Source organism: Barbus barbus (assembly GCF_936440315.1).
Source record: "Barbus barbus genome assembly, chromosome: 32".
Classification (NCBI taxonomy): Eukaryota; Metazoa; Chordata; class Actinopteri; order Cypriniformes; family Cyprinidae; genus Barbus; species Barbus barbus.
Genome location: NC_136760.1, coordinates 27,766,048 through 27,791,078, shown reverse-complemented (window position 1 = coordinate 27,791,078; position 25,031 = coordinate 27,766,048). Strand labels below are relative to the sequence as shown.

Here is a 25,031-nt window from a genome sequence, read left to right as displayed (position 1 = left end):
GCTCTAATATCATATGATTATGGAATCGGCACTCATATTCTGACCTGGTTTTATTATTTTACAGCTAAAATGCTTGCTGCTCAAACACACACACACACACACACACACACGTTTATCTAAATGTTGAATAAATAGCCGTGCATTTATGTACTACTTAATAATAAAGAAAACATGCAAACTAAAGTGCATCGGGGAAAATGACATCTTTAGAGAGAAGCATTTTATGAAATATATGCATTATATATCATGCATTTATCATTCATTAGATTTTTACTGGTGTTATTTTTTGTTAATATTATTAAAATATTTTCTGTTTTCACTTTAAATTTGATCAACATTGACATTTGTATTATATTTTTAATGTCTAAATAGTTTTTATTAATTTTTATTAGTTAGTTTACTTAGTTTTAGTACTTCAGATTAAATGAAAATAGTTAATTTTAGTAAATTGGCAAGCAAAATTTATTATGTTAAATTTTTAATTAAATTTTATTTCAGGTAACGTTTATTTTAATTCAAGTAGCAAAAATAAACTTTTTTATTTTTAGTTTACCCTGATTTACCCTAATCATCCTGATTTTTCTTGACCTGTTGTCTTCATTGTTTGAATAAATCCGCCATGAAAACAGGTTTTGATTATTAAATAAACGTAATGAATTGATTATTAAAAATATTAGTTTTTGGTTTTCTGCTAAATGAAAACTTCGGTTTGGTTAAAAATGTTGTTGCATCACTAATTTTTACACATTTCTTCAGAGGTGGTTGCTAGCCTGTTCTAGTTGGTTTCTAGATGGTCTCCTCCTGTCAGACCTGACAAAAAGCCTCTGTGATCTTCTGAAGATGGTGCGTCTGATCACTGAATCTGGCACTGTGTCTAAACGGAGTGTGTTTTTCAGGGTCTGAGCATTGGATGGCCGGGCGGTAGGGTCAGAGACGGTCCGGCAGGATGAATTCTCTCCAGTCCATGGACAGACACATCCAGCAAACCAACGACCGGCTCCACTGCATCAAACAGGTAAGAGAAAACACAGACCTTAAAAACACCTTTAGGATCTCCATTTGTCTCACTGGCCAGTTACTCTGCAGTTAAAATAAGATTGTCACCCTCTTCTGAGTGTTTGAATAGATTCATAAGCTGTGACGCCCCCTACAGGACACCTGGAGAGCAGGTTGAACACAATGATTAGACTGCCAGGAACAATAGAAAGTAATTTCCTGTAGATTAGTGATGAATATATTTGTATTTCAAGGGCCTTTCACACATTCACACCTCAAAGCCGTAAACTCACATAAACAATAACAACTAAATACATTTTTACAAGCATAATGTTTGAGTGTGATTTTCTTTTATCAGCACCTGCAAAATCCAACAAATTTCCAGACGGCGGCGACAGAGCTGTTGGACTGGTGTGGAGATCCACGAGCGTTTCAGCGGCCCTTTGAGCAAAGCCTGATGGGATGCCTAACGGTGAGGGCAAATCAATCCGTTTCAGTCACTTAACCAATCAGCAGTCAGCTTTCATCTGCTGTTAGATGATGCTAACCCTTGAACAACATGTAAAGCTACCAAATTTTGCTTAATCAAAACGTTTATCTGCAATTGCAAAGTTTAATCGCAACATATAATCATTGCAGTTAATAGTGTTCACCGTCTGATTATTTACGTCTAATTTGTAACTAGCTGCATGATTTGTTTACTGTACATTTCTGCCATAGTCACCACTAATAACCTACTCCTAAATATAATGTAGAAACTTAATATTTTCTGTGAAGCTGCTTTGCAATGATTTGTATTGTGAAAAGCGCTATACAAATAAACTTGAATTGTTACGAACAGCTCCGACAGTTATCTTGCGCAAAGATCAATATAAAGATTAATATATACAATTTTATTCTATTCTGGTCCAATTTATTCTTTTTATATTATTCTATTCTGTTCTGGCTCTGTTTTATTGAAATATTTTCTATTGTACTCTTCTATTCCTTTGTGCTTTTATTTATTCTATTCTATTATTTATCTTCTATTCGGCTCCAATTAGTTATTTTTATTTTACTCTACTCTGCTCTATTTTACTCTTCTGTTCTGGTGTGCATTAATTTATCTGTTTGGCTCCAGTTTATTGTATTATGTACATTTTATTTTATTCTGTTCTGATCTCTTCTGTCTTTTCTGTTCTATTCTTCTATCCTATTGCACTTTATTCTATACCATTTTATTATTTTCTATTTAGCTCCAATTTAATATTGTATTCTACTCTATTCTGTTGTACTTTAATTTATTGTATTGTATTGTTTTTTTCTGTTCTAATCTGCATCACATTTATTCTATTCATTTTATTTTATTTTATTCTGCTCTCTTCTATCTAATCTAATCTATTCTACATTTCTATTCTATTGTACTTTAATTATATATTTTTTTATTTCATTCTGTTCTATTCTGCTCCGATTTATTCTATTCATTTTGTTTGAAATGGTTCTGCTCTGTTATATTGTAGTCTGTTTGATTCTACTTTTCTCTTGTATTCTGCTTGAATTTATTCTGTTCAAATCTATTATATTTTTTAACTTTTATTCTATGAAGTGATCTAAGCGTTCCGACACATTTCTACAGCAGAGAAAGAGCAGAATGTCCTTGCTCTCGCGTGCAGATCTGAGCTGCATTTAAGGAGAATGTGGAAAAAGGGCTAAATCAAACCTCCCTCAGATGTTTAATTAGGCGCTTTAGACACACATGATGTGTGTTTAACTGTAATTAAGACTCAGATATGAAAGATTGCTTCCTGTACGTCTGTGTTTCAGGCCTCAGGGTGTGGTGCTGTTTAACGTGGGCCGACCTGACGAGGCTTTGCAAATCAGGACAGAGATTTTATTCCCAAAAAACCCCAAAACCGCAGCCACCCAATTTAACTATGACAAAGCATGCTTGTGTGAATGCTGATATTTCAGCGATGTTTGAATATTATTTGTGTCTGTGTGTCAGGTGGTGAGTCGTGTTGCATGTCAGCAGGGTTTTGACATGGATCTGGGGTATCGGCTGCTGGCCGTTTGTGCTGCAAACAGGGACAAATTCACCCCCAAATCAGCAGGTGAGACTCCACCATCCTCTACGATTGTCTCAGCACCCTTATCAAACTGCAAAATGTGACATTAGAGTCCATATGAGCTGAAATGGTGCTTTTGGACCTGCTGCTCAACTGGGAGAAACTGAGCAGAACGATGACGTAACTAACTAGTTTACTACATTACCTACCCACAAAGAAGCAGAACACACTATGGTCTGTTTTTGAGGCTTATAGTTTAGAGAACATATTTTTACTTCCAAAAAGATTTAAGACACAGTCTGCATCAGTGTTATTTTAATATCATTGAGATACTCTTATAGTTTTTATTAATAGTTTCAATCAGTTTTTATTTTAAAATTTTCCGTTTTCATTTGAACTAAAATAAAAAAGTAACATTAAAAAAAAAAAGTTAAAGAATTAAAGTTTTAGTAATTTATTTGTTTTTGTCATTTTTAGTTAATTATTTTGTACTCTTCTATATAGTTTTTATTAATTTTATTTATTTTTTTATATGCTTTCTTATTTTAAAAACATTATTTTATTTTATTAAAAAATTAAAATTTTATTTTAACTAAATTAAAATAAAATAAAAATGTTGCCTTGGCAACTAGCTGAAATAATATATTTTTTTCTATTTGATCTAACTTAAGTTAACATTTATTTTAATTTCAAAACAACAACTAAACATTTGTTTTTTAAATGCTTTTCATTTTATTTTTAGTTTTAGCTAACTATAATAACCCTATGCCATCAAGAGCTTTGATGTAACACTTCATATATAATGAACAAAATTTGGTGTAATTAATTCTTACATATTATATTTAAAAATATCTTCTGAGAAAATAAATTAGTATGATATGCCTATGTATGATATACTAAGTAAAACTAGAAACTAAGTATTCGACATCTGATTTTGCGTCACATTGTGGTTCTTCATGGGCACTTCAAGTGTAGACACAATTATTAATTATAATTAAGCATCTAATCATCTGTAATTGAGCATCTGGTTTTGTGTTTTGAGGACTTTATCTCATTGTGTTGATGGAAACGGATTATGCAACAACTTGAGGGTCATGCGTTTCATAAGAAACAGATTTCTCTGAGTTTTTCTATGGTTTTTCCAGCAGTGGTCAGTGAAAGCCGCTGTGTCGGGTGTTTGCATGATTGAGATTCTCGTACGGTCTGAGAATGATTCTTCCCTCAGAGGAATCAACAGCGCCAGAAACAATCTCAGGTTTATAGCTGTGTGATGCCGGTCTAGACTGGGTGTGTATTTGGGGTTTTTCTGCACTTCTTCAGTTCACTGCTGAGCGTCTGACAGTAAGGGGATCGATCTGTGTTATCCTGCAGTATGACACTGACACCTCCTGTTTGATGATCGAGACCAGCCTGGAGATCACGGTATGCTTTAAGATCACGGCTCTCTTGAAAACTGGATTCTGATTGGTCAGCGTTCTGTGGTCAAATGTGGTTAAATATTTGATAGCTGTGTTAGTTTCTTTTTTCCCACGTAATACAATCAGTTAACTCAAATCAATATTCATGTCCATTTATTTGTATATTCAGTCAGTAGCTTTGGTATTAATAGAGTAGATTAATACAGCTGTTGACTGTTTGTTTTAAAGCAGAATTCAGCTGCAGATGATCATAGCATGATGTGTGATATTGCTTTAATACAATAAAAATCTTAACAAAATATGAGCATATATTTCTTTTTGCTCTGATAATGTAAATGGGTCCAAAAGAGGATTATTGATGGATTTCTATGAACTGTGATTCAAACACTGCATCACTTGAGAATCATTTCAAATATTCCAAACAGCCACTTCAGATAATTGATTCAAAGTAGTAAAATATTAATATATAGTAATTCCTATGTGAGAAATGCCATGCAGAGACTGAATGTATCTGAATTATTAATTTTTAAATCAGAGTTTTGAATCAATTCTTTCAAGCAAACAGTTTGAACTGATTGATTTACAGAAATTAATTGATCTATATTGAAGTTATAATTGCAAAACTAATCTAATGTCTACATAAAAAGTGCATAAAAGTCATTGTGAAATTCATATTGCTTATTTTTTTCTACAATTATGAAATCATTGTGAATATTAAATATAGCTCAAAAAAACAACTGTTAATTATAAGTATTATTTATATGTACATTTGTAAAGATGTATATATGTGACCCTGGAGCACAAAAGCAGTCGCACAGGTATATTTGTAGCAATAGTCAACAATGCATTGCATGGGTCAAACTTATACATTTCTCTTTTATGCCAAAAATCATTAGGATATTAAGTAAAGATCATGTTCCATGAAGATATTTTGTAAATTTCCTAATATATCGAGACTTAATTTTTAATTAGTAATATGCATTGCTAAGAACTTCATTTGAACAACTTTAAAGGAGATTTTTCTTAATATTTAGATTTTTTTGAACCCTCAGATTCCAGATTTTCATATAATTGTATCTCAGACAAATATTGTCCGATCATAACAAACCATGATGTATAAATCTCAATTTAAAAAAATTTACCCTTATGACTGGTTTTGTGGTCCAGGGTCACCTATATGCATTATACATTATCTGGTAAGTTTTCATGGAATGAGCAGATAATATACAGTCAATATCAGAAAATAATCCCTTTAAAAGTGACACACAACCCTTGATTGTACAAGATTCCAAAGGTAAAGCATTAAAATTAAAACTGAAAATAAAAAAAAATTGTATAAAATTTTTTTTTTTTTTAAATTATATAATTATTTAACTATCATTTTAAAACTATTTATTTATTTTTAATTGTTCAAACAGTTTTTTAACTGTTCAAAGATGTTTTAATTGAAAGAAGCTTGGTTATGTCTTTGATACACTGCTGGAGTCTGTATCTCACTGGTGGTTTTCCCTGCGGATCAATCGCTCCTAATTGCTTTCGCTTCAGTAGACGGCAGGAATTTCACAGCTGCTCCTGCGGAAGATAGAGACACTCATTAACCCTTCATTTACCACAGCTTTGTTCAAAATGGCTAAAATACAGCACAACTGCTTGAGTGTTTTCATTGTCTTGTGTGTGTGTTTGCAGCATTATCGTGGTTCAGGTTAGATGAGGGATCAGATGAAAGGTCTCTGCCAAGCTCAGACTCCACTGCTGCTTTATAACTAGTTCAAGCATGAATGAAACCAGTCACTCGTTTAATGGAATGTAAAACACACTCGCGCTGTTCTAAGTGGAGGCGTTGAACACTTGTCTACTCTAGAGGACGAGGCTTGTGTTTCTTACTGTAACTCTGAGAGTGTTACGGAGAATCATTCTGACAGACGGCCAGAGAGCGTCTCTGTTCTCACTGAAGCTGCGTGTATCTGTGCTGTCAGTCAGCCAGCGGCTCAGAGAGAGTTAAACACATACACACATCAGTGTTTCCTACTGCAGGGCTTCCCAAACTGGGGTTTGTGTGTTGATGAAAAGCTAGTAATTATTTAAATCATCATAAAAATGAATTAATACTTTTAAAATGAATGAATGAATTTGAATGAATAATGAATATCATTGAAGAAAAAGTTTATTTGTTGTCTGAACATATAACAAATTTGAATGAAATCAGCCAGGAAAATACAATATATAAAAAATAAATATTACGAAATCATTATAGGCTATTCCATTGACGTTTGCATTTAACCTAAATGTAGGCTACTGTTAGATCGGAAATGTATTTTCTTGCCCCTGAAATACATTTTGATATATAAAGTTTAATACTAAATATATTTTCAATTCCAAAAAATATATTTAATTGAGCTTCACTGTTTTCAACATATATTTAGCATGTATTTAAAATATATTTTGTCCAAAAAAAAAAACATTGTCATATGGGTCAGCGTGTTCGTTTGTGAAACAAAAACACTTGAATGGATGATAAATGCTACCCTGAAGCTTTTGTGAATAAGTGATTATGCAAATGAATTACTGAATTAAAGTTCTGAATCGATTCATTGAGATTAATCTACTTGTGATAATTGTCCTGCATATTTTCTTTGGACTGAAATTGTTCCTCTTCGCTGCAGCTCAGATGTTTGTTTTGTATGGCGTTATTTTACTGCCAAATGTCGAGAGCGCATTTTTGTAGCGCGAAAGTAAATTATGTGTGAGCGCGAATCTTCCCGCTCGCACGCGGATTTCTTTTTTTTTTATTGTTGCCTTTTTGTTTTAACACACTAGTTATTGTAGGCTACTTTGTTGTACTTTATATCTTTTATGTTTGTATTTTGTTCTTTTTTGTGAAATATTTTGACAATTAAAGAAGGATCTTTCATTTCTTTCCAGTTTAGCAATGTTAATCAAATATATATTTGAAATGGCTAGAAATTAGGTGCTTGGATGATTTGTACATATAAATAACCCCTGTCCAACTATGGTTGGTCAAACCCCTCGATTTATCTAAAAACAGCCCATGGCTCTAAAGACTTCTTATAAAAGGTCAATATTATGTCATATTATGTCAGATATGAATTTAAAATCATTGCAATAAATTCTCAGTTGTTGGTAATAGTAAGTAAGAATTCCTATCAAACAACAAAATATAAAAACAAAATGATGATATCCTAACTATGCTGTGATAGAATCGCTGTTTGGACATTTATTGGGAGTTTTTTTTTTATTTATATTTTTAAATGTTTGTTTTCAGTTCTGGTTTTAGCTAGATTTTCTTTTCATGAAGACTCACTTCATATTAGCAACACATTCAATGGCACTCTCCTCTAAAGCAGTGAATATACAGTTATAGGACAGTTATAGGTAATGACCTGCAAATGCATTAAACCCATAGAATATAATGTAGTGATGTTATCACAAATATGATAAATTCATTATATATTTGGTCTCCACATCTTAAGTAGGCTATTTAGGGAATAGTGCATCTGACCCTAGTTCTGTCTTAAATCAGAAGATATATCCGAGAGCGTGCGCCCGTTTTTGTGCGAGAGCAAAGGAAATCCGCGTGCAAGCAGGGAGATTCGTGCTCGGCCATTATATTAATCTACTTTCGTGCTACAAAAATGCGCTCTCGACATTTGACAGCTCTGTGGTTCATTCAAACTAACAAGATTTAAATCTGCAACCTTGTGGTTACCAGCACAGATTGTTAACTACCTCTAATAATGATTCGATCATGCTGTTGAAACCTGTATATAATTAAAGATAAACTCTCATTCAGTGTGGTGATCTAACTCACACACACACACACACACACACACACTTACACACACTCTGTAATTTTGTCTGGGTGTCTCTCAGGGTAGAAACTGATAGTTAAACTGTGGCTTTTCCTAAATAGAAAAGTGAGTGAAGCTGACAGCAGCCCTCTAGTGTGTGTGTGTGTGTGTGTGTGTGTGTGTGTGTGTGTGTGTGTGTGTGTTTCATCAGACTGCAGATCTGTCCCTGTCTGCTCGTATGTGTTTCAGCTCTGATAGATCATACATCATACAGCTTCTGCTTTAGAGTACATCAATAAAGAGTGAAGTACAGTCTGATGGTATCATAGCAAACAAAACACCCGACAGATTCGTTTAAACCCTGATGCAAAGCAGAGGTTGGCTGTACATGATCCCACTACAGCTGTTTACCAAATTAATAAATCAATAAATTCATGGAAATCACTTGTCTTTTGCACCAATGAATTATGTTAAATACTAAGTATTAACATTTAACCCTTGATATTGTACAGTCAGCCAGCAACTGACTAACCACTAGGGGTCGGCATATCGATGCTAATATCGATAGTATCGATTCCAACGTTGGTATTGGCGTCGGATCGATACTAGCCTGACAAGATCAATACTGTAGTTGTTTTTTTTCTCCTATACACTTAATACATTGCTTAATACAAACAAAGTGTTGGCATGTCTGTAGGTGTATATTCCACTCTTTTCACATCTCATAGCATTGCTGCTCCTACCCTGCTACGCTGTGTTTGGTTGTCATGCCATCACATGACTCAGCGGCTCCAAGCACAAGCGGTAGAACTCCGAGCTACAAAAGAAAGGGGAGGAAGGAAATCCTTCACATAGTGCATATTGTATATAACTATATACCAAAATTGTCCTTTTTATGCAGTATCACTGTATATAAGGTGTATACTGAGTTTGGCCTTTTAATATTATTTCTTAATGCATTAAGCCACTTTAAATGTTTTCATTATAACAGTTTTCTATGGGAGTAAAATGCTTAACGTAATTTAGCATGTTTGCGTATATTCTGGGCTCAGCTGGTTGCCACATGTTATATTTTATTAACAAATTGTATACTGAATTTAGTCTTATTTGGTCTTATCACTGTCTTCCTCCATTGCACCATATTAAATGTTTTTATATTGCAATGAGAGAAAATTAAATTCAGCGTGTTGCATTCATGTTCTGGGTTCATTTGCTTACTTGTACATACATAGTAGGCCTATATATTTTTTATAAACTATACTGAATTTGGCCTTTTCATATCACAGTTTTTTATTGCAATAATAACAAACAAATATTATAGTATGTATAAAACAAACAGAAAATACAGTACGTACATAACATACGAAAATCCTTTCAATAATAAACGAGTTATGGTTTATTAGTTATTTTTCATATCACTATCTTCATTCAATAAGCCACTTACGTTAAACTTTTCTTTATAATGGTTTTCTATGGAAGGAAAATGCATAATGTGAAAACTTTGAGTGTTGCTTTCATATTCTGGGCACATCTGCTAACTTGTATATCTAGTTTGCAACATTAATAAGGTGTATACTGAGTTTTGTCTTTTAATATTACGTTCTTAATTTATTAAGCCATGTTTATTATTTTTATAACTCTTTTCTATGGGAGGAAAATACTTAACATGAAACTGTGCATTGCTTTCATGTTCTGGGCTCCTCTGCCTGCAAAGATCTTTTAGAAAGGCAAATAATATCCACGTAGCTTTAAGGTGAATATAATATTAGTCATATCAACATTAGTATTGTTAATTTTTTTAATTGTTGTTGGTCATTTAAATGTATGGGTTTTTTTTTTAAATGAAGTAACGGTATCGGCGATACTGGCCCTGTATTTACTCGGTATCGGATCGATACCAAAATTTGCAGTATCGCTCACCCCTACTAACCACAAAATGTGTTTTATGCAATATTTAGGACTAGATAAATGTCAAATTGCATCTAAACAGCTTTGGCTCAACCAATGGCATTCATTAGGGGGCGGGGCTACCTGTTTGATCGACCAATGGCAGATGAATTGAGTGTTTAAATTTTTTTGCAATTCCACTTAGGGAAATCACACACTTCACCATTTCTTCTGGCAAATTTGATCAATTTTGAAAACTTAGCGAAATATACTTCTGTGCCCATGGATGTCTTGTTTGCTTGCTATGTAGAAACTGTTTTGTGTATTTGATGCCACTAACCTGATAAAGTCTTTCAGATTTAGTGGTTATTTCAGACTCAAAAGTGTTTGTTGTATCTGCTTGTGAAGCTGCACTACAGATTTATAGTGAAATATAGTGGTAATTTGTCATTAACAGCATTGAAAGTGTGTGATTAGTTCTTCATAATGTTTATGTAATAATGTTTACTTTATTGTTTAATTAGTTTGAAATAAAGTAAAAATGGCCAAATGCTTTAGATCTTGCAGCAGGGTTATAGTAAACTAAAAGAAAACAAAAACATTTTCGTTACTTGAAATAAAAAAAACTGTAAACTAAAATAAAATATTTAAAAAATTCAACTTGTTTCATTTTAGCTGGTTGCCAACAAGGCAAAGTTTCTCTTTTTCATTTAGTTTAACTTGATGCAATAAAATAACTAATAACTGAAAGAAAATCTATAGAAATAAAAAACAAAAACTAATCATTAAAAACTACAAAATTACTAAATCTTTAACTAAAAAAAAAAAAAAAGGAAAATACAAAAATAAAAAGCCATTCAAAATATTAAGCTATAATAGTATCGCAATGATACTAAAATAGCACTCATTGTAATTCTTAAAAGTGGTAATTTTTAATACATTTAAATTTTGAAATAGTATAAATGTATTTATTTAGTTATTTATTTTTAAACTTGGTAAATTCCTCATGTCATGAGAAATCTTTCTTTTGATCTCATTATACTTTGAAAACATATAACTTTCAGAACTCAAAACCTGTTTTTGAGAGAAAATAAAAAAGAGCTCCAGGACATCAGAGAAAAACATCAAATAATATGACCTATATATCAAATATGACCCATTTAAAGTGTGTTTGTGTTTGTTTAGCGTTGCTGTCCTCGTGGTGTGAGGATCTGGGTCGACTTCTGCTGCTGCGTCATCAGAAAAACAGACAAGCCGATCCATCTGTGGCCAAGAACCCGATGCAAGCCAACATCAACAATATGAAACCGGCGCTGTCACACGGGTCAGTTTCTCACACACACACACACATATTGACACACTAGCTGTGTCTCATTTAGAAGGCTGCGCCCTCCGGAGGTCGAATCCTCTGGAGGTTGCATCCTCTGTAGGATGTGTACATACGAAGTGTCCTCAACCTAGAATTTAACGAGACGGCCTTCGTAGGACAGGCGGAAAAGGAAACAGGAAGTATAACATTGATTTGCCAACACATTTAGAGTATCGTTGCGCTCTCACACTGCTTAAATGAAGGAAAATTATTTCTAAATTTGGAAAGTAATTTGAAAAAAAAAAATGCTTTTACTTGTTTTATTTTGCTCAATGTTTGAGGAGCTGCTGTGTACGTACAACAGACATCTGTTAGAGAAAAAAAGGAGGAGGATATTAAGAATAAAGTTTATCCGTTTTTACTGGAGGCAATTTAAGTTAAGTTGTAAACACCACATCTGCGCTTGTGTGTACATCTGCCGGCGCCGGCATTTTTCAAATTAACGACTGTTGTTTACGGCGACGCAAAGAATTGTGGGTTATCTGTAGCAGCAAAGGATACACCTCATGCAACCTCTGAATTCCTGTGAAAGAAGGTCGCATTCGGAGTGTCCTACTTGCTTTTCTAAAATGAGACAGCCTCGATGACATGCAGCCTTCGAATGCAGCATCCGGAGGGCGCAGCCTTCTAAATGAGACACAGCTACTGTTGCACGTTAACTGTTTACATCCTTTTTAATCTCCATAGCGATGCACCATTTCAATATGACTCCGTCTCCTGGCAACAAAACACCAATCAGCCACCGGGTTCTGTTTCCGTGGTGACCACTGTATGGGGTGTCACCAATACATCACAGAGTCAGGTGGGAGTGTATTTAACACCGTTCAGAGCACATGCTGCTGTTTGAGTGCATGCCATAAAGTGTGCGTGTGTGTGTTTAGGTGTTGGGAAACCCCATGGTGAACCCAAACAGCCACATGAACCCTATGACGGGAGGTAATGGAGGTATGAACCCGGGACAGTTTACTGGACAGCAGCAGTTTTCCTCCAAGGCCAATCCAAACCAGGCCTACATGCAGCCGGGGATGTACGGGAGATCCAGTTTCCCTGGAGGAGGAGGAGGATTCGGGAACAGGTCAGTTTGTTTCATCATCAGATTTGGAGAAATGTAGCATTGCATCACCAATGGATGCTCTGCAGTGAATGGGTGCCGTCAGAATGAGAGTCTAAACAGCTGATAAAAACATCACAATAATCCACACCACTCCAGTCCATCAGTTAACATCTGGAGAAGACAAAAGCTCCATTATTAAGATGTTTTTAATTAAAATAGAGTCCATAATCCATAATAGCGCTTCCTGCAGTGAAAACGTGTTCTGGTCTGAATCAGGAGAGAAATCTGCAGATCAAGCAGCGTTTACAAACCAAAACGGCTCAAAACAAATGTGTAGCTGGATTTTGGTGTGAGACAACAAGAGATGGACTTTTTCACTGGAGGAAGCGTTATTATGAACTTGTATTTTAGTCAAAAACATCTTGATGGATTTGTTTGAGCTTTTGTTTTTTCAAGATGCTAACTGATGGACTGGAGTGGTGTGGATTATTGTGATGTTTTTATCAGCTCTTTGGACTCTCATTCTGACGGCACCCATTCACTGCAGAGCATCCATTGCTGAGCAAGTGATTTGCTTTCCTTGCAGATCGTGTAATAATCATAATAAACATGCCTTTAGGTTTTGTCTTTAGAACAATTTAAAGAAAAAAGATAAGAGATGTTTTGGGTAAAAAAAAAAATTCTTACCTTTATTCTTAAATTGGGTGTGCAGCAATACACAATAAAGCGCTATATAAATGCATCATTCATTCATTCATTCATTCATTCATTCATTCATTCATAAATTAAAAATTAAAAGAAAATAGCAGTTACAAAGAATTTTATTTTTGTGGAACATTTCATGAATCCAAACTCTTCTCTCTTGTGCAGTTACAGGGGCGGTCCTAACCACACAGATGGGATGGGCCTGCCTGCACAGACACGCGCCCCTTCTGACTTCAGCCAACCAGCTGCTGCCGCTGCCGCCGCTGCTGTGGCTGCTGCTGCTGCTACGGCAACCGCTACGGCCACGGCGACGGTCGCCGCGTTACAGGAGACGCAACACAAGGACATGAACCAATACGGCCCGGTTAGGGAGCGTCTATAATCGTCACACTAATTGGATAATTATTTCTGATTGAAACAATGAGTTTGAACGAAGTGTTTCATTTGTTTGTGTTCTAGATGTGTTCCTCCTTTCAAATGGGACCAAACCAGGCTTACAGCACTCCGTTTGTGAATCAGCCCGGCCCCCGGGGGCCCCCTGCCCATCCTGGGGCCATGAACATGGGGCAGCCGCGGGGCCAGATGGGGCCGTACGGGGGTCAGAGGATGCCCCAGCAGGGCTACGGGCCACGGCCAGTGCAGGGGGTGAAGAGACCGTATCCTGGAGAGGTGAGGAAAATAGATTAGGTGTCAAATACAGTACTGGATATAATGCATTACTAAGTTACCTTGCAAAAGTAATGTAAGGGATTACTTTCCATAATTGAACATTCCATAATTACATTGTTTAACTGGCAGAGGTTAATATGGGATTTAGAAAGTAATTAGTAATAAATAATGCAATACTTTTTAGAGAGAGTAATTAGTACAGTAATATAATTATACTGTTGAAGATGTAATATGTAGCTAGTAATAGCTTTTTTAGAGTAACTTACCCAGCACTGGTCAAATATACAGTTAATTTGACTTTTAATAATAATACTAATAATAATAATATATACTGTACACTGATTTTTTTTCATATAAACTTTGAAAATATGCTAAATATAGACATATTATTAAATATATTTGCATATTATATAAAAAATAGTGTAGACCTCACAAAATGTTGCTTTAATATAATGATTTGCACATTTGAGAATGTTTAAAAAATATATATATTTTTTACATATTTTTTAAAAATATTTGTATTTATATTTTTTATATTCTGTTTCTATTACACTGAACAAAATTATAAACGCAACACTTCTGTTTTTGCCCCCATTTTTCATGAGCTGAACTCTTTTTCTATGTCCACAAAAGGCCTATTTCTCTCAAATATTGTTCACAAATCTGTCTAAATCTGTGTTAGTGAGCACTTCTCCTTTGCCGAGATAATCCATCCACCTCACAGGTGTGACATATCAAGATACTGATTAAACAGCATGATTATTGCACAGGTGTGCCTTAGGCTGGCCACAATAAAAGGCCACTCTAAAATGTGCAGTTTTACTCTATTGGGGGGGGTCCAAAAACCAGTCAGTATCTGGTGTGACCACCATTTTCCTCACGCAGTGCAACACATTTCCTTCGCATAGAGTTGATCAGTTTGTCCACTCCTCTTCAATGACTGTGCGAAGTTGCTGGATATTGGCAGGAACTGGAACGCGCTGTGGTATATGCCGATCCAGAGCATCCCAAACATGCTCAATGGGTGACATGTCCGGTGAGTATGCTGGCCATGCAAGAATTGGGATTTTTTTCAGCTTCCAGGAATTGTGTACAGATCCTTGCAACATGGGGCTGTGCATTATCATGCTGCAACATGAGGTGATGGTCGTGAATGAATAGCACAACAATGGGCCTCGGGATCTCGTCACGGTATCTCTGTGCATTTAAAATGCCATCAGTAAAATGCACCCGTGTTCGTTGTCCATAACATACGCCTGCCCATACCATAACCCCACCGCCACCATGGGCCACTCGATCCACAACGTTGACATCCGCAAACCGCTCACCCACACGACACCATACACGCTGTCTGCCATCTGCCCTGTACAGTGAAAACCGGGATTCATCCGTGAAGAGAACACCTCTCCAAAGTGCCAGACGGCATCAAATGTGAGCATTTGCCCACCCAAGTCGGTTACGACGACGAACTGCAGTCAAGTTGAGACCCCGATGAGGACGACGAGCATGCAGATGAGCTTCCCTGAGACGGTTTCTGACAGTTTGTGCAGAAATTCTTTGTTTATGCAAAGAACCGATTGTTGCAGCAGCTGTCCGGGTGGCTGGTCTCAGACGATCTTGGAGGTGAAGAAGCTGGATGTGGAGGTCCTGGGCTGGTGTGGTTACACATGGTCTGCGGTTGTGAGGCCGGTTGGATGTACTGCCAAATTCTCTGAAACGCCTTTGGACACGGCTTATGGTAGAGAAATGAACATTCAATTCATGGGCAACAGCTCTGGTGGACATTCCTGCAGTCAGCATGCCAGTTGCACGCTCCCTCAAAACTTGCGACATCTGTGGCATTGTGCTGCGTGATAAAACTGCACATTTTAGAGTGGCCTTTTATTTAAACCAGAGTCTGGGTTTTTATGTTCTTAGATGAGTTTGAGATTTCTGTGAAGGTTTTTGTTTTATTCAGGGGAGCTATGGGCAGCAGTACGGACCGAACGGGCAGTTTTCCTCTCAGCAGGGTCAGTATCCGAACCCTGCCGCCAGCAGAGGCGTCTCGTCACCGCATTACCCCGCTCAGAGGATGCCCGCACAGCCCGGGACGCCCGCACAGTACCAGACCGCCGGCATGGGACAGTTCTACAAGGTTCTGCACTAACATCATGCTGCCCTCCAAAACACCTTCTTTTAATAACAAAATGCTTTATTACAACTTATGTTTTATTAGAGGTGGGGGAATGAAATTGAGATTCTTGAGATATACGATTTTTAAATCATCACCACTATGAAAAATATTTTTTTTTTTGTGTGTGATTGATACATTAAAATATATTTTTTAATAATAATATAATTAATCATTTATTATGTATTTTATTATGTCAAATTTTATAATACAAATGTGACCCTGGACCACAAAACCAGTCATAAGGGTCAATTTTTTTAAATTGAGATTTATACATGATCTGAAAGATGAATAAATAAGACAATATTTGGTCAAGATACAACTATTTGAAAATCTGGAATCTGAGGGTGCACAAAAATCAAAATATTCAGGGTCACAAATATATAAACATATTTCATTACATTTTATTTATATAAAATTAATTATGATTTATTATAACAAATTGTTTTAATTTTAATTTTAATTGTTTTAATTTATTATCATTTTTAATTATTAATTTTTTAAAATGTTATTATATTAATATAATCATTTATTTTATTACTATTTATTAATAGTAATAAAATCATATATTATAATGTATTTTATGTTGGACTTTATAATACGTGTGTGTGTGTGTGTGTGTGAATATGAATATATATATATATATATATATATATATATATATCATTAATTATAATAAATTATAATAAAATGAGAATGATTGCTACAATAAAAAATGGACTACACACCACTGTTTTAAATTATCATCTATTTTTATTGTTTTATAATAATAATAATAAGTATCATTTTCTAATTTTATTAAAATATATTTCAATATTATATAGCCAAATTCTTAGGTAGTGTATACATCTAAAAAACAATCCAATCCCATAATATTTAGCTCATTGAGTGTGTCTCTCTCTGTCTTTACTACAGGAACCCAGCAGTAACTTCGACACGGGAAACTTTCATTACAGTGGGGTACGTTAGTTAGATGTTCAGTCAGCAGTTGAATTATTCACAGTTTCAGGCGTTTACCTGTTGTGTTTTCTTGTGTTTGTAGCCTCCGCGGCCGGTGGGCAGTTACCCTCACTCTCCATTACCGGGCGACCCCACGCCCCCCGTGACCCCAGGAAGTAATATGCTACCATATCTGTCGCCGAACCAGGACATGAAGCCCGTGTTTCCTCCTGATATCAAACCCAACATTAATGCACTGCCGCCTCCTCCAGGTATGAGCTGCTACATCTCCATACATCATCTTGGCCACGCTGTTAAAAATGATTCTCCTGAGTGTTTTTTTCCTGTTTTCCAATACAAATATCTAAACATTCTTAAATCAAGATACATTTACTTGAGAAGTAAAATGATTGTTTAGAATCTCGAATCATTAAATAGGCTTAATCTCCATCTTGTTTCCTAGGTAACCCTAACGAGGAGCTCCGGCTGACGTTCCCGGTTCGGGACGGTGTGGTTCTGGAGCCGTTCAGACTGGAACACAACCTGGCCGTCAGTAATCACATCTTCCACCTGCGGCCCACCGTCCACCAGACGCTCATGTGGAGGTCAGACACCATCACCAATGGGATTTTTAAATGGTCACCATGATGACAAATTGATTTTTAAATTCTAATAAAATTATTATAAAGTAACTTATGTACTGTAATACTGAACTTTACACAACTGTTTTAATTGATTATATTTTTTTATTAATGTAATTTATTATAATTAATCATAATTATAATACTGGGTTACACACCACTGTTTTAATTTATTATAATTTTCTTTATTATTTTAGTATAATAATATTAATAATAATTTATTATAATATATTCTAATAACATTGATAAAATGATTGATGCAATAAAAAAAGTAACTGTAATACTGGACAACACCACTGATTTTACATATACATTTAATAATTTTAGTATATTATATTTTATAATATACATTTTATAAATGTTTTATATATTTTATTAAAATATCTTCTTTTTTATTATTACAGTACTTTTAGAATTTTTCTCTAATTAAATATTTGAAGTTTATTAAATATTTAAACATGCTGATCATTAAGAGTCAAAGTATGTGTGTGTGTGTATATATATTTGTTTTGTTTTATTATTATTATTATCTTTAACTAAATATTGTCATTTCGAATCAGGTGGCTTATGGTAATTCCCAGCCCTGTGTTTTATTCGCGCTCTACTATCGCAAATATGTACACACACACACACACACACACACACACACGTGTAAATATATATAAACAGCCAGACAAAGACTTCCTTTTCACATCCGCTTGTGTTTATGTCTCAGGTCTGATCTGGATCTTCAGTTCAAGTGTTATCATCATGAAGACAGGCAGACGTACACGAACTGGCCGGCATCGGTGCAGGTCAGCGTCAACGCCACACCGCTCACCATCGAACGGGGTGACAACAAGACTTCCCACAAAGCCCTGCACCTGAAGCACGTGTGTCAGCCTGGCCGAAACACCATCCAGATCACAGTGTCGGCCTGCTGCTGTGTGAGTTTACACACACACACACACACACTCCTTTTGTGCTCGTCTGGTGAATCTTGCGTGAGCGTCTGCGATGTGTTTTCTCTGCAGTCGCACCTGTTTGTCCTTCAGCTGGTCCACCGGCCGTCGGTTCGATCGGTGCTGCAGGGTTTACTGAGGAAGAGACTCCTCACCGCCGAACACTGCATCAATAAAGGTACCGCTTCAGTCTGTCTGTCTCTCTATTGGTCCGTCTCAGTGATTAGTCTTGTATTTACAGCTGAGTCTTTAGCTATCGTCAAGAATCGGCTAAAAACACATTTGACCCTCTAATTCTAGCTCTCGTTTTAGACTTGCACTCTATTCATACTGTATTCTTGCACTAAATATTTACTGTATGTGAGTGTATTTATATATACATAATAAATATACACAGTACACACACATTTATTATGTAACCAAAAACTTTTATTTTGGATGCAAGTAATCTCTTTTGTTGATTTTGATTGCTTCCATTGTCCTCGTTTGTAAGGCGCTTTGGATAAAAGCATCTGCTAAGTGACTAAATGTAAATGTATTTATGAGCCTTCATTGTCTCTGTCTCTCAGTGAAGAGGAACTTCAGCAGTGTGGCCGTGTCTGTCGCCGGTGCCGGTCTGAACGGTGATGATGGAGTGGAACAAACAGCCATCAAAATCTCTATAAAATGTCCAATCACGTTCCGGCGCATTCAGCTGCCGGCGAGAGGCCACGACTGCAAACATGTGCAGGTCTGGAAGTCTTTTAAACAGCCTAAACGCCTAAATGAGCCACAAGAGGGGTTTTTATAAAAGTGATTTTACTAAATGTATTTTTATGGCTATTAATGGCAAATCTGCTTGGGAATTATATTTATTGTGAAAATACATTTTAATTGAATTTTAAATATTTCTAGAATTAGTCTAAAAGAGGGTAGAAAGAGATGCAAATACAGTCCTTAATGCACAGTCTGGATTTGTCATATACATTAAAAATATTTTTAATATAATTTGCTTTGCCTTCAGTAAAGTATAAAATATAAAAAAAAATAGCAAAAATGCCTTTATTTAATTTAGTAAAAATGTCTTTATAATTTCTCATTTTTTCTCACACAGTATAAATTAGTTTTTATATACCAATTGCCATACCAACACTATCAATTTTTAATGCTCACCAAGGCTGCGTTTATTTGATCAAAAATACAGTAAAAACTAATATTGTGAAATATTATTATAATTTAAAATATCTGTTTTCTATGTGAATATCTGTTCAAATGTAATATATTTCTGTGATCTGCAGCTGTATTTTCAGCATCATTACTGCAGTCTTCAGTGTCACATGATCTTCAGAAATCATTCTAATATACTGATTTACTGCTCAACAAACATTTCTGATTATTATCAATGTTGAAAACCGTGATACATTTTATTTTTCAGGATTCACAAATGAATAGAAAGATCAAAAGAACGGCATTTATTTGAAATAGAAATCGTTTGTAACATTAGAAATGTTTTTACTGTCACTTTTGAGCTATTGAATGCACATTTTCTGATTAAAAGTATTAATTTTAAATTAATAAAGTATTAAAAGGGAACAGGGTCAGTATATTTGGGGGTCAAAAATCATATTTGGCATCAAATGTCTAAATTTACATGTAAGTGTGGTAATGTTGTCTAAATGTTGTGTTAATGTTATGATAATGTTCTCTTGCAGTGCTTTGACCTGGAGTCTTATCTAGAGCTGAACTGTGAGCGGGGCACGTGGAGATGTCCGGTGTGCAAGTAAGATCCTCCAGTTCATCCTCAGATCACGACTGAGATGCTTGAGTGATGCAGAACTGACCTTCTGTTTCTCTTCTTCAGTAAAGCGGCTCTGTTAGAAGGTCTGGAGGTGGATCAGTATATGTGGGGGATCTTGAACGCTCTTCAGAAGTAAGTCAACATTTAGTGCTCACTTTGGACGTTTTAGAAGTCAGACCAGCTGGTTTATACAGTGGCCAAGAAAGATCAATGCGCTGCAAATGAAAAACACATCATGCAAATAGAAAAAAACACCTGCAAATTAAGAAACCATCTTCATCAGTTTGACAGCACATGTGCTGCAAATACTCACAACACAGACAAATACAAATGCACTGCAAAAATAGAAACGCGCTGCAAATACGTACAGACCACCTGACTGGGACATGCTTATCAATGTCTACTCTGAAATGTGAGATTTTATATGATTCCTTAGCTTTTCCTTAGCTTCCTTAGTTAGTTTTTTTAGCCTGAATAAGCTGACGGAATACACAATTACTGTAAATGTTATGTAAGCTGGCTCCTTTTACTACTTCCTTTACAAAAATTAACCATGGTTTTACTATTGAAATAAATAAATAGCCTCTATTTATTTTTTAAGTTTTTTAAAATAAAAATAATAGTACCAATGCATAGTTAATGCTATCTTTAAATCATGGTAAATTCAAAACACTAACCATATTTTAACCATGGTCAATTTTGGTTTTGTGTTTGGTTGTGTTTGCAGCACATTTCTGGTTTTGCTTATTTTGTATTTGCAGAACACGTGCTGTCAAACTGATAAAGATGTTTTTTTAATTTGCTGGTGCTTTTTCTGTTTGCATGTGTTTTCTTAAAGTGCCCCTATTATGGGCTATGAAAGGTTCATATTTTGGTTTTGGGAGTCCCCAACAACAGGTTGACATGCATGCAAGGTCAAAAAACACTTTCATTGTCTTATAATATGCATTTATTTTTACCTTGCTTGCTCAACGACTCCCAAATGATTCGCTCAACGATTAATTTTTTCAAACCCCTCCTTTGCGTGACACTAATCTGCAGTGATTGCTCGATTTCATTTAAAGCAGTGTTTGTGAGCTCAGTGCTGTTTTGTGTACAGCGTTACCGGGGAAACCGCTATATTTAATGCCAAAAGCGGCACCTAGTGGCAAAGAATGAATTTGCATTTTCATTCAGACCAAGGCGAAAATCAAGTTTTCCCAGGTCTGCGAGCAACAAGTGGGCGGGCTGTATGCTAATGTTTCATGTTGAAATTAACATGAGACGGCTTGGGATTCGTTTTAAAAAGACTTGTTTCAATGATTCTGAGTTTTTGAGAGACAATAACTTTGTACACGGTGCACTTTCAGATTTAAAACTTTTCAGGATGTTTTCATTCACTTAGAGCTGTGTTACACACTGCATGAAAGCTCATTTTCAAAAATCCATAATAGGGGCACTTTAAGTTGCAGTGCGTTGAGCTCGCTTGGCCACCGTAGGTTTAGGTGTTTTGCACAGATCTACTTCCTGTCGTTGCAGCTCAGAGTTTGAGGAGGTCACGATAGACCCGTCCTGCAGCTGGAGGCCGGTGCGGATCAAATCTGAGCCGCACATAAAGGAAGATCCGGATGGGTTGATGTGCAAACGCTTCAAAAGCATGAGTCCCAGTCAGATGGTGCTGCCCAACGTGATGGACATGATCGCTCAGCTCGGCCCAGGAGCGTCTCCATACCCCAACCCCAACCCCCAGCAGCAGAACAACAGCACTATCCAGTACATCAGCCCAGGTGTGGCCCGTTACCCAGAAACACTCATGATGGGCACTCTGTAGCTGTGTCCCAAATCGCTTACTCGTTCACTAATCCCTATATAGTGCATGGCAGTTGAGTGCACTATAGCGGAAAGGAGTGAACGAAATGAAGTGAACGAATTCGCAGACAAATCTACTTTTATATTACATGTACCTTTTATTTTAGAAAATAATATTAATAGCAATAACACTTAAAATGACTTTATATTGTAATTATACATACCTCCGCGTCAGCTTTGTGGTTTCATCGATGGTATATTATTAATTTGTTTTGTAATGCTCATATTTTTATAATCATTAAATACTATTAAAATACTGTTAAAAAAAAAAACACACATTAAAACATGTTCATGTTATGCATTTATTATTTTTAGTATCTTGAAACTAAGTAGTATTTTGTACTTTGACAATAGTCTTAAGCCCCGTTCACACCAAGCATGATAACTATAAAGATAACGATAAAGATATAGTTCTAAAAATCGTCCAAACCACAACTATAACGATAAAGGCACAGAGAAACTATATCGTTGGGATCACTTTCAGGATGATTTTTTGCAGCTGATGAACGATACAAACATTGACAGAATTTGACACCCAATCAGAATCAATCCTGCTGTAACGAGCTCAAGAATTTAAAGCTGCAGACGAGCGTGCGCTTAGTCCACTGGTGTGGATGCTAATATCGTTATCTTTATATTTATCGTCCTTGGTGTGAACGGGCAGTTAGAGCGCCTTCAAGCGACTAATTTTACATCAGAAGGAATACTCTACCTACAGGTGATTAACAAACATTCAACCATCCACCAAATTATCTTTTTTTGTTTTAAGTTAACAACGATGAAACCCCAGTAAATTTGTGAAATATTAAACTGAGTTAATGCCGGCATCATATATTTTAATAGCCTAGTAATAATGCATGAAATAAACGTTAAAGCAGAAATAAGAATAGATGTAAACAGCATCTCTCATTCAAACTCTATTGCAGCTTGTCCAGCTGTACACTCAAAATCAGAATGCATTGTGGGTAAAAAGTAGTGAACGAATAAAGGGAATGAAGTCGTTCACTCAGAATTCGGACAGCACTACATAATGGCCAATGTCCGATATAGAGAACTATATAGGGGATAGGGAGCGGTTTCGGACACAGCTTATGTAAATACAGATGTGCACATTCTTATGTAACCTCTGTTTCCCAGGCAACCGTTTCCAGAGCCACAGTAATTTTGGTGACTATCCCCATGGCAACGCATCATCATCATCATCATCAGTGAGTGAGTTCGTTCAGGGGCCGCACCTGTCTCAGCCCCCCACTGACCTCTCGACCTCTGAGAGCATGTCGCACATGCTGCAGGACGCCGTGAGTCTCTGAAACACAACACCACACACACACACACACACACACACACAAAGTACTGATGCAGTATAATTTACATTCATGATGTTTTGTATAAATATTGTTTTTTTTATTTTATTTACTTTTTTAAAGTACTACACCGCTATTGTAGCTTTTATTGTAGTTATTTTTTATTGCTTTTAATTGTTTTTATTTTTTTTATATATTTGTATTTTCTACCGCACAAAGGATAATTAGAATAATAACTATTTATTTATTTAGTTAGCTGTTATATATATATATATATGTGTGTGTATATATTTATATATATATATATATATAAATCAAAGTTAATCAAAGTTGTCCTAAGAACGCATTTTGGTTTTAGAAAAACTTTGATGAAAGGTTTTGATCCACTTCAAATATTGACTACTGTATATATATATATATATATAATATTATTATATTTTTAGTTTGTTTCCTTTTTTGTTTATTGATTTACTATTTATTTAAAACTATTGCACTTTCACTGTAGATTTTATTATACTTTTTTATTGTTTTGATCACTTTTATAATTTATTTTTTAATGTTTGTATATTTTGACAATAAAATAACTTGCATGAATAAATAAAATAACTTTCATTCAATAATTTCATTTAATTTTTAACTTTATTTACATATTTATTTGTTTGTTATTTTATGTATATTATTATATGCAAAGCAGAAAATATTGATAATCGTTTTGTATATCTGTAACCCGAGAGAAATTGTTTGAATTAGATATTTTGAATTAGAAAAAATATATTTATTTTTAATCAGAAGATACGATAAAACATGATACATAAAACATTGATATCAGCCAATGCCAATGTGTTGTGCATCCTTAATTTATACATCTTTCAATTTACTTTCATTTTTAAACCAATTGTTTTGTATAAATACTATTTTTAGAGTACATTTTAATTTTTTATTTATTTCCATTTTTGTTTTGTTACTGACTGAATTAGAAAAAACCCTGGAATTTCTTCTTAATCATATGATACAATAATAACAAAAGTTTATATCAGATGATAGCGATGTTGAGCATCCTTAATGTCATGCGTATTTTCTGTTTTCTATCACAGATGCCTCACCCCCTCAACACAGATCGATCCCACAATCCTCTGCAGCACAGAATGCAGCCGTTACATCACAGCGGCCCGCCCCACGGCTGCAGGCCACCGCCCAGTCAGCACAGCTCCGCCCCCAGCGGCCACATGCACCCAGAGATGACCTTTAACCCCTCGGTCAACCCGGAGGGTCAGTGTGGAGGTCAGAGCAGCGCAGAGGCCTCCTTAGATGTGAGTTCAGACTGACTCCAGACACTTTTGATCTTGAATTCATTAACATTCATATGTTTATAACCTGTTTTAATGAGAAAAAAATAGCTATTTCTGATCAATCAAAAAATGGGATAATTAAAAAAATATTGATATCAGCCAATACTAAT

At 35.3% G+C, this 25,031-nt stretch overlaps 1 protein-coding gene across 1 annotated transcript in view; it reads left to right on the top strand.

Annotated features, from left to right (window-relative positions):
• LOC306852326 (zinc finger MIZ domain-containing protein 1-like) overlaps positions 1-25,031 on the top strand; it is a 46,182-nt gene that overhangs the window by 18,252 nt on the left and 2,899 nt on the right. Inside the window, exons 3-22 of the mRNA XM_079389045.1 lie at positions 897-1,015; positions 1,355-1,468; positions 2,981-3,086; positions 11,341-11,479; positions 12,212-12,326; positions 12,406-12,599; positions 13,449-13,647; positions 13,743-13,952; positions 15,910-16,086; positions 17,038-17,082; positions 17,165-17,333; positions 17,525-17,666; positions 18,418-18,628; positions 18,716-18,821; positions 19,213-19,373; positions 20,335-20,402; positions 20,484-20,552; positions 21,939-22,186; positions 23,406-23,566; positions 24,667-24,882. Of these exons, the coding sequence (XP_079245171.1) occupies positions 947-1,015; positions 1,355-1,468; positions 2,981-3,086; positions 11,341-11,479; positions 12,212-12,326; positions 12,406-12,599; positions 13,449-13,647; positions 13,743-13,952; positions 15,910-16,086; positions 17,038-17,082; positions 17,165-17,333; positions 17,525-17,666; positions 18,418-18,628; positions 18,716-18,821; positions 19,213-19,373; positions 20,335-20,402; positions 20,484-20,552; positions 21,939-22,186; positions 23,406-23,566; positions 24,667-24,882 (2,919 nt within the window). The 5' untranslated portion in view covers positions 897-946. The remainder of the gene's footprint in view (positions 1-896; positions 1,016-1,354; positions 1,469-2,980; positions 3,087-11,340; positions 11,480-12,211; positions 12,327-12,405; positions 12,600-13,448; positions 13,648-13,742; positions 13,953-15,909; positions 16,087-17,037; positions 17,083-17,164; positions 17,334-17,524; positions 17,667-18,417; positions 18,629-18,715; positions 18,822-19,212; positions 19,374-20,334; positions 20,403-20,483; positions 20,553-21,938; positions 22,187-23,405; positions 23,567-24,666; positions 24,883-25,031) is intronic.